At 64.2% G+C, this 15,262-nt stretch overlaps 1 protein-coding gene across 1 annotated transcript; it reads right to left on the reverse strand.

The window, feature by feature from the left end:
- Positions 1-3,853: 3,853 nt before the first annotated feature.
- DENND6B (DENN domain containing 6B) lies at positions 3,854-14,661 on the reverse strand (the record flags this gene model as incomplete). The annotated part of the gene is made up of 20 exons (XM_082666282.1): positions 3,854-4,133; positions 4,215-4,289; positions 4,432-4,534; positions 4,640-4,749; positions 5,090-5,143; positions 5,237-5,326; positions 5,425-5,489; positions 5,624-5,689; positions 5,803-5,897; positions 5,992-6,087; positions 6,170-6,292; positions 6,809-6,864; positions 7,129-7,191; positions 7,280-7,359; positions 7,481-7,586; positions 8,134-8,214; positions 8,655-8,767; positions 9,373-9,415; positions 9,487-9,525; positions 14,500-14,661. 20 exons carry the CDS (start codon positions 14,659-14,661, stop codon positions 4,011-4,013), a joined length of 1,743 nt encoding a protein of 580 aa, XP_082522408.1. The 3' UTR covers positions 3,854-4,010.
- Positions 14,662-15,262: the final 601 nt, after the last annotated feature.

Consider the following 15,262-nt stretch of genomic DNA (forward strand, 5'->3'; position numbering starts at 1 on the left):
TCCTGGGGAAAGCCGGGGCTCGGCCACCCCAGGAACCAAGGCTGGGTGGGCGCGGGCCTGGAGCTCTTGTACAACAGGGCCGATCCCCGCCCTGTGCACGGATCTCGGTGGCTGGAGGGGCAGCGGGCATGAGTAGGGAGGGAGGATCGGGAACGAGAAGCGGTCCGAGCGGCTCCGGAGGGACGCGGGCGGCGGGAGAGGGCGCGGCGCCCAGCTAGGGACCTTCTGCTGGGCCAGGCCCGCTGCCCTCGGCGCCGCGGGCCTCGCCCGCCACCTGGAAGAGCGCGAGGTGGGAGCGGCCCGGCCCCGGCCGGCCGGACGCACGGACGGCGGCCGCAGCCCGAGTTTTCCTCCGCCGGGCGGCAGTCGCCCGAGTCCCCGCGTCCCGATCGCCGCAGGCCAGGACGGAGCGGCGCTGACGGCGAAGCCCCCCACTGGCGCGGCCGCCCCGCGGGCCCCGTACCCCATTCCCGTACCTGCTTGTCTGCCGCCGAGGCTCGATGGCGCCCGTGCCGCGATCGGCGCTGCGCTGAGGCCAGCGCGGCTGCCATGGAGACGGGCCTTTGTGTGGCCGCGGAGGGGCCGGAGCGCGCGGGAGCAGCGGCCCCGCCCCCGGCGGGGGAAAGGGGGAGGAGAGGGAGAGGGAGACGGGGAGGAGAGGGAGAGGAGAGAGCGGGGGTGGGGAGGGAGAGAAGGGGGGCCCGCCTGGCGGAGCGCTCCCCGCGCGCCCCCCGCGCGCCCCCCCGCGTCCCCGGCGCCTGGCGGCCGCAGTGGGCGGGTGCGCCGCGTCGCCGGGGAGGTTCGGCCCGGTTCGCGTCCAGGTTCGCGCCAGAGGAGCCCGAGTCTGGGCTCTAGGGGAGAACGCCTGCAAGACCGAGGTCCCCGGCACCCCGACCCTCCGACTGGGGAACATGCCGGCCACACTCCTACCCTTTGGGCGGTTGGGGGCTGCTGCGCCTTGTCCCTCAACTTCCAAGGGGAAGAGGACGCCTGCCCTGGGTCCCCTCGCAACCCGTCCTTGGCCTCCAGCGCCCTCCTTCCCCCGCCTCCCTTCCACCTCCCTCCACCCACACCCAGGACCCGTCAACCCCTGCTGAAGTGCTTGGAGGTGGGTGGTGAGACCGAGCCTCTCCCTGGGGCATCCACCTCTGGACTAGAGCTTGCCCCACTTCTGGGCGCTGCAGCCCCCATCAACCCTGGTCCTGATGCCCCTGGCCACTCCCACCACAACTTGAGCAGAGTTGGGGACCCCTGTGGGGCCAGCTCTCCTGTGTGTCCTGCTCCCCTCAGGACAGTCTGCAGTCACAAGCCCCGCTGTGCTGAGCAGCAGCTGGGGACCCAGGGAGGACGTGGGGCCATTCCCCAGCCCTAACCCGTACTCCCACACTGGGACCCCCCTTCCTTGGGCACCTGCCCTCCACCCAGACGTTCCGTTCCCGGCAGATAGCCCACTCGTTCCTGCCCACCCCACCCAACCCGGGCCTGGGACCTGCCCCCGATGCTCAGGAACGCCCAGCTCAGATGAAGCCACTGGAGAGGGTCAACTCACTAGTTCTTTCTGCTACCCCCCTACCCCCAACCAGCCAGGCCACACCTTCACCCCTTTAGCCCTGAACCCGTCCACAGCAAGGCCCACCCAACGCCCCACCAAGAGGACCCTAAAGTTACCAGGCTCTGATAGGGATGCCAACTTTTTATCAGAAAAGGAAGTTAAAAGGCAAGTATCGAGTCACAGAAGGACATTTTAATACCAAAGATGTGGGAAGTCCACCATCGCAGACTAAAACGGAGTCTTTAAATAGAGTGCAGGAAGCTTGGGGGTGAAGACTGTCCTTCCTGTCCCTGGATCAGCCCACTGCCCTCCCACCCCCATCCCGGCCACCACACCAGGCCCACACACGATCCCCAAAAGCAGGCGGCTTCACATACTGGCCGCCGACCACAGCGCCCTCTTGGACCACTGGTTCCTGTCCGTCCAGGCCTCCTGTCCACGGGGCTCTAGTAGGTGGTGGGTCTGCCTCTTTTGATCTTCCTGCCCCCTCCTCCCTCCTCACTGCCTGTCCCCAGCCTGGTGGGGGGACAGAGGCTCAGCCCAGCCGGAGCTGACCTGATCCTGAGAGGGAACCCGGGGTCTTATGGGGGAGACGATGGAGTTGGCAGGACTCCACCCCCAGCCCGCACCCTCAGGCCCCTGTCTGGGCAGGGGGGGTCAGGCTGTGAGGAGGAGGCCCCCCGACAGCCGCAGGCACTCCAGGGGAGGGACCTCCTCCCACCTGTACCCTTCAGCTTTGGATTCCACCCTGGGCAGTGTTGCCCACTCTGCCAGGCGTCCCTCCCCCGACATCCCGCTGCACCAGTGTTCCTGAGGACAAGCCGCTGTGAGGGGCTGCTGCGTGGACTCAAGCAGTCCTCGAGGGAGCATGCAAGGATTCGGGGGAATCAGGTTGTGCCTTCCTGGGTCGATGGAGGCAAAAGTCCCTGAGGGCTTTGCGGAGGCCCCCTTGCAGCCGCTCCCCTGCAGCCCTCCATCACCCGCAGTCACCCTCAGAAAGCCAAGGGAAGGGACCGTGCAGTGTGCCGGGGCACACCCCTCACGGCCAGACAGCAGGGCAGACTTTCCAAAGTGGCACTGGGGCCACAAAGTCCTTCCTCGCTTGAGGGCCTCCAGCTCGCCTCTCCCTCTGCTGCCTCGATTCTGTCCTCTGACTGCGGTCGCACACCAGGCCGAGCTCAGCTGTCTGCAGGCTGCGGACGCGCCGGGCTGTCCTAGGCAGTGGTCAGGGCCGGACAAGACGACGCTGGCAGCTCTGAGGCCAGCGCCTCTGTCATCTGGCAGCTCCACCGAACTCCGCTTGGGAGGAGTGGCTGCGTCACTGCTCCATCCCAGGACACGGACTGTGGGGAATCAGGAGAGAAGGGAAAGCCCCCCGCTCGGCCTGCCTCCCGCACCCCATCGCTCAGCCAGGACTCAGCTCAGGTTGCCTCCAAGGCCCACGCGGGCATCTACGAGGCCTTGTGCCTCAGGTGAGGCATCTGGGGTTGGGTTCGGTGGGACTTACCCAAAGGCCTGCAGCTCTGGGTCCGCGCCTCCCCCCCTGCCCTGCCCCCCACCAGCTGCCACTGTGCGCTGAGCTGTGATGGTGCCTTTGACAGCACGTGACTGCTTGGCCCAGTGCTCCAAGGTGTCATATGGGGGCGTGGATCCCTTCTGAGGGGCTTTCACTCCTTGCCGAGGAGCATGGTGCCCCAAGGCCGCGGGCCTGGTCAGGCTAGAGTCCAAGCCCCTCACTGCCTGTGGGGCTACATGGACACGGGGGTGACTCGAGGGCCTGCCAGCCGACGAGCAGCAGCGCAGGGCAGAGTGAACGGAGAAGGTGCCCAGTGGGGTGTCCCTGGAGTGGAACAAAGACAATGCCCTGGACCCGCCTGGCAGCCACGCGGGTCCTGGCGGCATCCCAGCGAACCACAGGGCACAGCTCTTCTCCGGGCAAAGCGGCTTCTCCCCTCCCAAGTGATGACCGCAGGCGAGGTTCCCCCCTCAGCCCCCAGGCAAGACAGGCGGGGGGCGGGCTGTGTGAGGAGAGGGGTCTGCCTGTCAGCCACCTCCTTCCGTCCTGAGCTGGGCAGCCTGGTGGGTCTAAAGGACGCATCAGATGCAACGCTTGGGCCTGCAGGGCTTGGGCAGATGGGCTCCTGGAGGGGTGTGTGGCCTTGGCCCAGATCAGATCAGCAGGGCTCACAGCCTGCCCCCCACCCCTGCCTAAGACCCTGGAGAGGACAGGTGGGGCCCAGGGGGAGGGGAGGCTCTGCAGCACGTGATCCGCCAACAGTCAGGGGCCAGGCTGTAGTTCCAAATGCCACCTTGTCTGCTGGGATTATGGTGGTGCCAGGTGGGGGACCAGGGGCAACCGGAAGCTTGGGTGGGGGATCTCATGCTTGACTGGGGGGAGGGAATCTCGGCCAGACCCAGGCCCCGAGGGGCAGCCAGGCCCCGGGCCATGGGCCCCATCCTAGGGAGGGCACAGGACGACCTGCAGGTCCTTGGGCAGGGAGCCGACGACTGTCTCGATGTACAGCCGCGCCCGCTTCAGCGTCGCCTCCTTCACGGGGAGCTGGTGGCCCTGTGCCCGAACCTGCAGGGGCAGCGGTGGTCAGGGGCAGGCGACCTTCACATCTGGCTGGCCGAGGTGGGGCAGGGCTGGGAGGCATCTCACCAGCCTCTCCCGAAGTTTCAGGACCAGATCCACGACCTCCACCTCGGACTTGTCCTGCATCCAGATCTCGAGGTTCTGCGGGGACAAGATGGGACCTTCCATCGCCGAGGCTCTCGCCCAGCTCTGGGCCTGTGTCCGCCCCCCCTGCACTCTCCTCCGGCCCCTGTGTGGGGCTCGCACCCCTCTGTGCTCTCCCGCAGCCGATCGCCCCCCTCACCGCCTCACAGATGGCCTCGAGGTGCAGGGCCTCCAGCTTCTGGGCCATCTCTTTGTGCCGCTGTCGGTACCAGCCATCAAAATGGGGGGACTTGAAAAACCGCCTGTGGGGGGCAAGGGGCAGCAGGTGTGCGCTGACGCTGTGTGTTGAGGGATGGGCACGGCCACCAGCAGCAGGGGCCCCAGGACCCTACCTACTGTCCACCCACCTGTAGAGGCCCAGCCAGTCGCCCTTGAGGAGGCAGGTGAGCTGGGGCCCCGAGCGCTCCAGGCTACGCAGGAAGTCGTCCTGGCGGAAGGGGTGGATCTGGGGAGGGGTCTGAGACAGGGGCTGGGTGAGCCTGGGTGCTGGGGGCAGGCACGGCCTCGCAGGTCCCGCACCTTGGCTGGTCAGGACCTTCCCCAGGGCACTTGGCAGACGGGCCCCTTGTGTGTCCCCCAGCCCCCACCCTGCAGGGACAGATCCCAGGGTGACCCTTCCCAGAGAAGAGGGCCTCGAACCCCTCCCCCATCCGTGTGGCCCGCATTTCTCTTCCCTGTGAGGGCCACCTGCGGGTGTGGGGATGGGCTGGCCCCAGGGGCTCCTGCACACCCACGAGACACCCCCCCCCAAAGGATCGGCATAGGGCCCATCCTCCCAGCCCCTCCCTGGACCACACCTTCCAGGGCGTGATGCTCTTCTGCAGGGGCATGAGGCTGGCCATGTAGTGCTCCTGGGGGGGAAGGGGAGTGAGTCTGAGTCTGGGCCACAGCCTGCTGCCTGCCCCTCCAGCCCGGCGCCCTCCTCCCCGCCGGCCAGGCCCCACCAGAGGGATGATGAAGCTCTGCGTGAGCTCCAGGAGGTGCTGCCTCAGCACTGCAGTCTGCACGTCCGACGGCCGCTTCCTCTGCAGGCCCTGGGGGGCGGGGCGAGGGCTGAGCCACAGCAGGCCGGCTGCGCCCCCTTCACACACCGAGCCCAGCTTCCCCGCCCCGGAGCACCCCCCAGCGGTACCTTAAGCAGTCGTCTGAGCAGGGCCTTGTCTCGGTGGAGGTAGGTCGTGTACGCGGTGTAGAGGCCTGGGGAGGAGGGCAGAATGGCAGCGCGCTCCCCGGGGGCGGGGCACCCCCTTCAGCTGTGCCAGCACATCTGCCCGCCCCACCCCGCCCCAAGGCGTGTCTCTGGGTCCCGGGAGGAGAGGAGGGGCACAGACCTGGCTTGGTGTCCAGGGTCTTCAGCCTTGAGGGCTTTTTCAGTTTGATCTGCTTGGGAAGGTCCCCTACGAGACACGCCCCATGGCCGGGCCTCAGGGTCTTGCTTCTGCCTCCGCAGGCGCAGACCCGGAGAGGCCCCGCGTTCCCAGGACCCTTGGGTGGAGGCCGGGGACCTCACCTGGCATCTTGGGCTCCCCGATGCGGAGAACGTGGGGCCAGTGCTGGAGCGTTTTGATAAAGAAAGGGTTTGTGACTCCCAGGACCACGCTTGGTCTAGAGAGAGAGAGAGAGAGAGAGAGGGAGGGAGGGAGGAGAGGCAGACGCAGGCGGAGGGCGCAGGGCGCAGGGCGGGCAGGGCGGCACTTACGGGGCCTGCGTGCGCGTCGTGAACTCCTTGAACTCGCTATCGTGGACGGTGAAGTAGGGGCGGTAGTCGCAGCAGAACTTGAGGGGCTGCAGGCAGCTGTGGGGAGGGACCCGCAGGGACAGTCAGTTCGCAGGGCTGGTCCGGGGCCCCCGGCCCCTCGCGTTGCCGCCCGACCCACCTGGTCAAGGCCAGCACCATCTCCGAGGACACTGCGGGCGAGGGCGCCAGGACCAGCAGGGGCTCCCCAAGAAGCATGAGCTCCCACAGCAGCTGCACGTGGGCCAGCACGGGCCGGAAGCACCTGGGCCGGCGGGGGCGTTGGGGAGGCCGGTGGGAGGCTCCCCAGCCCTTGCCCACCTGCCCCGACCCAGGCCCAGGCAGGCCCTGTCTGGGTGAAGGCTGGGCCTCACTCCAGAGGAAGGCGGCCGTGAGGCCTTGTGAAGATGCCTGGCCTCGCGCCCCCGCCATGCCTGAAACCAACAGCCCTGGCTCCCGCTGGGCCCAGCACAGGGCCAGAGGGTCTCCAAAGGTGGGGTCCTCTGCTGGCCCCCCAGAGAGGGCCCCTCTGGCAGCATCTCTCACCACAGCTGCTCCCTTCCCTGCTCCTGCCTGCCAGGACCTGACTTCCTGCCCACGGTGCCCACTTCCTCTGGGGGCAGACATCGGGTCACCGGGCTCCTCTTCTGCAGACTCTCCCTCTCAGAACGGGCGGGGGGTTAACTCCTGATGTCCCCCAGCGCCCCCACCCCGATGGGCTGAGCCCCGTGGGATCACTCATCACCTACCGGGGCAGCAGGTGGTGGCCTGCCAGGCTCACCTGAACAGGTCCAGCTCATGGACACTGGTGAGGACGACCGGGGCTGGCAGCAGGTTCTGAGAGGAAGGGGGGTGGGGTCAGGCCGGGGGGAGGATGACGCCTCACAAGCCCCGAGCAGCACAGGTCATCCCGGGAGAGTCCCGGGGGCCGCAGTCCCTACCCACGTGCCTCCCGGCGCCCCACAGCCCTGCACGGAGACGCAGCCCCTGTGTCTGGGGTCTGGCCACCCCCCAGTAGGTGAGGTGGGGAGGCCCAGGCAGGTGGGAGGGTTGAGGGTTGAGGCAGGTATGGGGCCGTCAGCCTGGGAGCAGGGCGCCCACCTTGTGGCTGCACTGCTTTGGAGGACCGGATTCAGGCTTGTCTGCGCTGGATGGGATGTGCACCTATGGGTGAAGGAAGCAGCTGCCAGTGGGGCCGGGTGGCGTGTCGACGCGCACTGGGGCCGTCCCACCCCAGCCAGGCAGCCCTCACCTGGAGGACGACTCCCATGACAGGCAGGTTCAAGGTCTGCCCCGGCACAGGGGCCGGCCACTGGTCAATCTCATTGCAGACTGTGAACACAGGTGGCCAGCGTCAGAAGCCTGTCCTGGAGGAAGCTGCCCGCCGGAGCCACCAGGAGCTACAGCTGGGATGATGACGAGGCAGCTCTGGCAGCGCCTGCCGGCCACTCACCCGCTTCCAGGCAGGGCGCCAGCTTGTCGAAGTACTCGGGGGCAACCAGGCTCAGCAGCGCCTGGAACAGCCGGACGAAGGGCAGGCGGGACACCAGCACCAGAGACTGCAGGGCCCAGGGCTGGTGAGATGTCGCCCCAGCCCCTTGGGACCCTGCAGGGACCCCTGAGGCCCAGCTCATCCAGGGTCGCCCAGGGCAGGGTGTCCCACCGACTTCCCAGGAATGGCCTGACCTGGGACTCCAGGCTATTAGAAAACCCCAGGCCTTCAGAGGGAAATGCACGTGGGCCAGGATCGTGGGATGGTCTCCCCGGGGCTCAAGCAGCCTTTGCTTTTGGTGTCTGAATTCAAGACTGAAGTCGTCCTAATCTTGAAAGTGTGACGAGGGCCCCCCTCCTCCCTCAGCGAGGAGCAGGGAGGCCTGGGCTAGAGCCGGGGCTGGGCGAGGGAGGGGCAGCGGAGCCTGTTCTCCAGAGGCCGCCCCCGCCCCCAAGTGGCACGGTGGCCCCCGCCCAGGGCCAAGTGGCTAGGGCTGCCGAGGGGTGGGTGCTCCTGGAGGCTCAGGACCCCCACCCCCCAGACCATCAGCCTCTCCCGATGGCTGCTGGCCCCCAACTCTCAGTGGGGCTACCCCAGAGCAACCAGCTGCTCACCTTCTGGAAGTAGCCCCTCTTCACAGAGCTGTCCTTCACCTGCCTGAAGTACACGTAGCCAAAGTAGTGTGCGGGCTCCCTCTGGAAGGAGGGGTATCGGCCAGGCCACGCCCACTGCTCACCTCCCACCCGCCCCCTCGGACCCCCACGCAGGCTGCTGCGTGCTCTCCCCAGACCGGGATCTGCCTGGGAGTCACGGCCCCGGAAGGCAGGCAACCGCTCTCCAGGGACATCTCCGCAGACACAGTGGTGAGCGGTTCAGGGGCCCAAGAGCACCGGCCTCTGCACACCAAGCCACGCCCTGGCGCACACGTGGAGCACAGGAAAAGCCCCAAGGACCCTGGCAAGTCCTCAGAAGCGCTGGCCCACCCCCAGTCGAGGCTGGGGTGCCGGGTCTGGCCTGCGGCAGTTGGAGACCCTGCTGGCTGGGGCTGGCCAGGTGCCTTGAAGGGCCGCTCACACCCGCCTGACCCTGGCCTGCAGGGGCAGGGGAGGAGCGCTGGAGAGGCAGCCCGGCTCACCTGCAGAGACACGGGGGCCCCACTGTCACAGTGCCTGTCATCCGTGTGCCAGGGGCGCCTCTGCCCTCCACACTGACGAATGCGGAAGCAGAACTGAGTATCCCCGAGGCAGCCTGGGGAAGAGGTGGTCCCCTCACGCTGTGTCCGGGTTGGGCTGGAGCCTCTCCTGCCAGCATGTGGGGCGGGGGGCCAGGGAGGGGGCGAAGCCCCTGCCGGGCTGCAAATGCCTCAGAAAAGCCCAGCCCTCCAGTTCTGTGTCTCCCGACAGAGGTCCCCGTGTCTAGATTCCTGCACCTAAGGGTTTAAACTCAGCACACAGAGCAGCACAGCCACAGCCGCGCAGCGCGTGCACTGTGGGCAAGCACGGCCGGGGGCTTGTGTGGCCCGGCGTAGCCTGCCCGGGGAGGAAAACCAGGCCGACCCGGACACCTGAGCCCTGGAGAAGCCGAGGCCAGGACCCAGCTCCTGGTGACCCCTCTGCTGGGGTGAAGGAGAGCAGACCCCACTGCCCAGAGACACCTCTTTCCGCGGGAACCGGGGAAACCGGCTGCTGCGGCGTGGGGCTCTGGCTGTCTCCCTGGAGCAGGAAGGGGGACCGGTGCTTACAGGCTGTGCAGGCCTGGCCGCAGGGGCTCTTGGGCAGCCTCATCTCCCTCCTTCTTCTTCTCCCCACAGCCCCAGAGAGACACCCAGACCGGGGCGGGGCGGGGTGGCCTACCTGAGTGGGAGTCGGGAAAGGACAGGTAGCAGATGCTGCTTTTCTGAAACACAGGAAAGCCAGTGAGGGCCTGCTCCCCGGGTGAGGTCTGCTCCGGAGAGGGCTGGGACCCACCTCCTTGTCCGTGAGTTGGAAGTCGCTGGGGTACACCAGCTGCGGGGGACACAGAGTACTCAGTGACATGGGCTTGGCAGGCTTGGTGCTGGGCTGCAGGTGTGTCCCCCCCACCCCAGCACTGTCAGACCCTCTGGCTCTCCCCCACCTCTGGCTCCCTGCTGACCCCTCCTCCTCTCTTCAGGGCTCCAGCGCCCTGCCCTGCCTCCCCAGGCCCCTCTCGGCCCGAGGCCACTCCTGGCCCCCATCCTTCCCTTTTCTCGGCCAGCGCACAACTGGGTGAGCTCCTGGACTCCCTTCTCACACCCCTCGCCCTCAAGGCCACTCGCCCAGACTGGGCCTCCCTGCCCCACGTCCCGACAGTCTGTCCCCAAAGCCTCCTCTCTCGCCTAGAGCAGATGCAGGGCCCTGCCTCCTGGCCCCCACCTCCTGTACCCTCTCAGCGCTCCGAACCCAACCCCACCCAGCCAGAGGGTCTTAGGCTCTGCGGCTCCTCTGGGCCTGCTCTCCCAGACGGCCTGGCCAGCCTCCCCATCCCGTCTTAACTCAGATGTTGCCTGACACTGGCACCCCTGCCTCTGAGCATCTTCACTCCAACCCCTGCTAGTCAGGGGTCCGGGAGCTTCTGGCCTGCTCCCCGCTTGGAATGTGACCCCTGGAGCACCCAGGCCCCTGGAGTGTATGGTGAGCGTGACCAGCTGGACAGGCTCTACCTGGGAGACAGGCCACACTCTAGGGGAGCCAGTAGCCCTGTACGCAGGCAAATGGCCAGAATGGATTTCTTTGCAGGAAAGGAAAAAGGCAGGGAACCTCCAGAGCCCTCACTCCCTGCAGGCCCCCAAGTGTCTCCTGGGGACCTGGTGCGCCTTGGGCATCACTGCTGCCCTGGCCCGTGCTCAGGTGCAGCAGGACGGCTCTCCCAGGAAGCGGCTATGCCGGGAGCCAGGAGCTGAGGGCCTGCATGCGTGGCCCCCTCCTTACTCTGTCGGCCAAACTCCCACGCGGAGGAGGACTTGGGTTCTGGCTGACATGAGGCTTCCTCTGGGGTGTGCCCTGAGCCCCCAGGTGGTAAGGTACTGTGCCCTGGGACTTGCACTGTTGTGATAATGTAGCTTCTGTCTTTGTTTGCTCTGGGCCTGCTGCTCTGGGCCTATTCCGTCTCCTCCGCTGCCACCAAGTGTCCTAAGGACAGGGACCGTGTCCCAGGTACTTCCCAGCCCCTGGCAGGGAGTAGACCCTCACCAGATACTGTACAGTCACACCTCGTTTATCACATTTGCTTTATTGTGCTTCACGGATGTTGCATTGTTTACAAAATAAAGGTTTGTAGCAACCCTACAGGTGCCACTTTTCCAGCAACACTTGCTCACTTTGCATCTCTGCATCATATTCTCGTAATTTTCACAACATCTCAAACTTTTTCATTTTTATATTTGTTACAAGGTATCTACATTGTTTTTTAAGATATAATGGTGTTTCTTGCATACTTAATAGACTCCAGTCTAGCGTAACCATAACTTTTATATGCGCTGGGAAACCAGCAAATCTGTGTGACTTGCTTTTCTGCAGTGCTCTGGAACCGAACCTGCAACATCTCCAAGGTGTGCCTGTATTTGTGGAGTGCGTGAAAACATGTCTCCAAAGAATATGGAACAGGTGGGGCATGTGGAAATCTCAAGGCGTCAGCTAAGGAGGCACCAAGAAGGAAGGGCCAAGAGGACGGAGGGGAGCCAGCCAAACAGTATTTGTCTGTGGGGCGGACCCACAGGGGTACCTCGAGATGGCTCCCAGAGAGGAGGGGCCGCAGGACCACTCGGGCCCCTGCGCGTCCTTGCTGGGAAGGGCAGAGGAAAGGCGGGCGCCTGGCAGCTGGCAGGGCCACGATGGGCCCTCGGAGCTGAGGTCAGGGGTCTGAATCTGGTCTGCAGTCACAGGAGTTTTGTAGCATCTGAGCAGGCTCCACAGCCATGCCCAGGGCTCCAAGTTCACTGTTCACAAGCTGGGAGCAGAGATGGAGGGACGGCCCTGCCTGACTGAGGAGAGGAATGGAGCGGACCCTCAGAGAGGGGCAGAGGGCGAGGGTCTGCCGCACGATGAACCCTGTCCCCTGGAACCACAGGGGTCTTGTCCTTTCCACGGGAGCCAGTCTGCAGGGGCTGCAGCTCCTGTAACCAAGTCGCCCCTGAGGAAGACAGATGCAGCGAGCCTCGCCTTGCTGGAGAAGGTACGTCTAGGAAAGTGCTTCCTGAAGGGTGGTGTGGGTGCCCTAGGTTCCCAGAGGCCGAAGCTGCCTTTTTCACTCTCTTCTCACTGTGTGCAGTGTGGCTTCCAGAGGCTGTGACACAGGCCGTCACGGGGAACTGACTGAAGCTGACGTGAAGATACAGCGGCCTTCTATTTGGCCTTTAAAAAGGGACGTAAAAGTGTCAAATAATGCCATTCTCCTCACTGAATTTGTTTCTGAAAATGGTTGTTTTTGTGGAAATATATATATTTTTAAAGCAAGTAAATAAATATTTATTTATTTTCGGCTGCGTTGGGTCTTTGTTGCTGTGCGTGGGCTCTCTAGTTGTGGCAAGTGGGGGCTACTCTTCGTTGCAGTGCACAGGCTTCTCGTTGCGGTGGCTTCTCTCGTTTACACATGGTATCCATTGTTTTTTAAAATGGATTAATAAGCATTTTTAATTTTTCTGTTTTAACTTCTAGTATAGGAAACCTCGATAGATACGACGCACATAAAAAGCCCCTTGGGGCCCTCAGTACTTTTGAAGACTAAAAGGGTCCTGAGACTGGGCAGTGCAGGAGCTGCAGCTGGGAGGATGTGGACACCTGGGGGAGGAGGGACCCTCTGGGCCCCGGGCCGCAGTTCACTGCATGGGCTTCTCGGGTCAGCGGGGATACCAAGAGGAGAGTTTCCAAGGGCTGAGGCAGCAGAGCCAGGCCCTTTGCTCAGCTGATGTGCACAGCCTTGCCCACTCTCCCCTCATGTCTGATCCCTGCCTCGCCTGCAGGCTCCAGTGCACCCACGTGGGTGGGACCCCCTCAACATACCTATGCGCTCTAGGGGGTCCTTACCCCTTACTCTCTGTGTCTCTCGCACAGAACGTGAACTCCTGGTGGGCAGGGCCCTGTCATCGCATGCAGCTCTGTGTCCATGTGTCCAGCACCAGTACCGTGGGGCCTGGCTGGTGGCAGTTGCCCAATACTTGATTTATTGAATGAGTGAATGGTTGGCTCCTTGCCTTTGCTTTCGCTGGCTTTTTTGGGGGAGGGGTTACCTGAAACAGCCCCCTCTCCCCTGCCCGGCTGCCTCCTTCTCATCCTCCAAGATATGGCCAAACCCCCATTCCTTCCTCTGAGCTGTATCTGTCCACGGAGTCTCCGTGATCCATGAGCTCCTGGAAGGCAGTCCCTGGGTCTTCCATCATGTCCCAGTGCCAAGCACAGTGCCAGCCAGAGCCTCTGTGGTGCTCGGCCAGGCCAAGCCCGGAATAAGCGAGCGCAGGGCAGATGCTCCATGAGTGATTGTGGACGCAGCTGAAATGACCGCTGACCTTCCTCATGATTTCCAGGGGAGAGGAAGAAAGATAAGATGCAAACCTGATGAGCGTCGTGTGGTTGCACTGCCCGACTCCTGCACAGACTTGATGATTAGTAGGGGCCGTGGGTCCCCCCAGCACTCCCTCCCTGAGCTATACAGCCTCAGGAAAGCTCAGAAGCCCAAGCACATGGAGCCTTTAACTAACAAGTTCTTGCCTGAATGGTTAAGTCCTAGAAAATTATACATGAGAATGCCTTAAGGAAACAGTAGACTCTCTTGTGATTTTATTGGGAACAATTTGGGCACCAGCAGGAATGTGGGCTCTGTGACGTTAGGCAAATCACCTCACCTCTCTGTGCTCAGGTCCCTGCGTCAAGTTAATTTGGTGCACCACGTGGGGACAGGTGTGGTGGAATGCGGTCTCCACAGCGAGCTGGGCAGTGTCCGCCCTTGCTGTTTGTTAGGACTTGGGCTTCCCACAGCCTCATGGAGTTCAGCAAGGCCTTGGAAAACACCCTCTCCCCCTGACGCTGGCTTTCCAACGATGGCTGCTCAGCCTCATCTCAACCAACTGCAGTCACGGATGCGCCACCTCCTGGGTTCTGAGAAAGTTCCTTCTGACAGCGTGCTGAAGCGTACCTCACAGCCTCCCCTGCCCTGGTCAGCTCCATGGTCTATGTCATGGCCTTCAGGGCCTGGAGAAGACCGTCCCCCCAGGCCTGCATTACTCCAGAAGGCCTTCCTCCCTGAGTCTGTCATGTTTTCATCTACACCCACGCGGGTGGGGGTAGGGAAGAGCCTTGCAGGTAGTGGGGACACCCCAGGCTGGGGGGGCTGGGGGCAGAGTCTGTGAACAGAAAGATGGCTCTTGGGTCTGGTTGTGACCCGCAAAGGGTCTGGATCAGACTCTAAGTGAACAAGGAGGTTTCCAAAGATTTAAGCAAGAGAGCCACAAATATTGGACTTGGGGATACAGTAGCAGTGGTAATGAATCTGACAGCCCTGCTGTAGGTGGAGCTGTCAGCCTTGTTCCCGGATGGGATGTGGGGTGGAGGGAGGGGAGGAGTCAAGGGTGACCCCTGGGATTTTGGCTGGAGTAAATGAGGGGAGAAGGTATCATAGTGTGGGAAAGGCGGGGGAGAGGAAGAGAGAGGAGACAGCTTTTTACTGGGCGAAAAATCAAGAGTACCACTTTGGGTATCCGAAGTGCAGGGCTCTTCGCTCCTCCACCCCAAAGGGAGGTCTTGGCAACTTAACTTTTTTTCTTCTGCTTGGGAGCGCACCTTTCAGGAAGTGACAGGTGCAGGGTTTCTGAGGAGGAAGAGGCCACCTGGGGGGTCTGTCTGCCCGAGGGTACCTCACCTGCGGAGGGATTCCCGCCGCCCCTCGGCGATGCCTGAGCCACACTAGCCGGCGGCGACAGAGCAGGACCCGCCCTCCCCGGCCTCCCCCCGGCCCGCTGCCCCCCTCACCTCCAGCGCCTGGCCCAGCTCCAGGTCGAAGGTGACCACACACACGCACTCCAGCCAGGCCGAGAAGCGTGCCCAGGGTGCCCCCGGAGCCCGCGCTCCGCAGGACGGCGCGCCGAGGCAGCCGCGAGCCCGGTGAGGCCCGGCGCCCGACCCCTGGTCCATGGCCCCTGCTACTGAGAACGGCCGCGCGTTGCCGGGGGAACGGCCCGAGGCGTTGCCGGGGGAACGGACTGGAGGCGGTGGCCTGGGCGCGCCCGGACGGCTCCGCGGAGCAGTCGAGCGGCCGTCTCAGACCAGAATGGCCCGGACTCGGCCTCGCACGCCCCTGGCGGCCGGAGGACCGCCGTGCGGTGGAGCGGCGCGGAACCCACCAAAGAGAAGGGACCGCGCGGGCCAGAGCGGCCCCAAGCCTGGAGGAGGGACTTCCAGCGGGGCGTGTGAGCCCGGGGGAAGACGGGTTAAGGCGGGGTCGCGGTTCCCGGGGACACCGTGAGGACAGGCGAAGTAGAGACTGGCGGGTCCCTTACCCGGCCAGCTTTCCTAACCGGATTTCGTCGTTACGAGCTCCTATTCTACCAACTATCACACACAGATTCCAGCGATTCTGGGAGTCCCTCGAGTTTTCTCCTTTGGGTCGCCTCCGGGTATGGGGTCCTGCAGAGAGCTGTCACGTCCGGGGTTCGTGTCTGACCACTGGGGCATCTTTGTTTCCAATGACTGGTCGTCAGTGCGTGCAGACCCGCCCGCGCCAGTCCCCTCCCCG

This window comes from Grampus griseus (assembly GCF_964374135.1).
Source record: "Grampus griseus genome assembly, chromosome: 11".
Classification (NCBI taxonomy): Eukaryota; Metazoa; Chordata; class Mammalia; order Artiodactyla; family Delphinidae; genus Grampus; species Grampus griseus.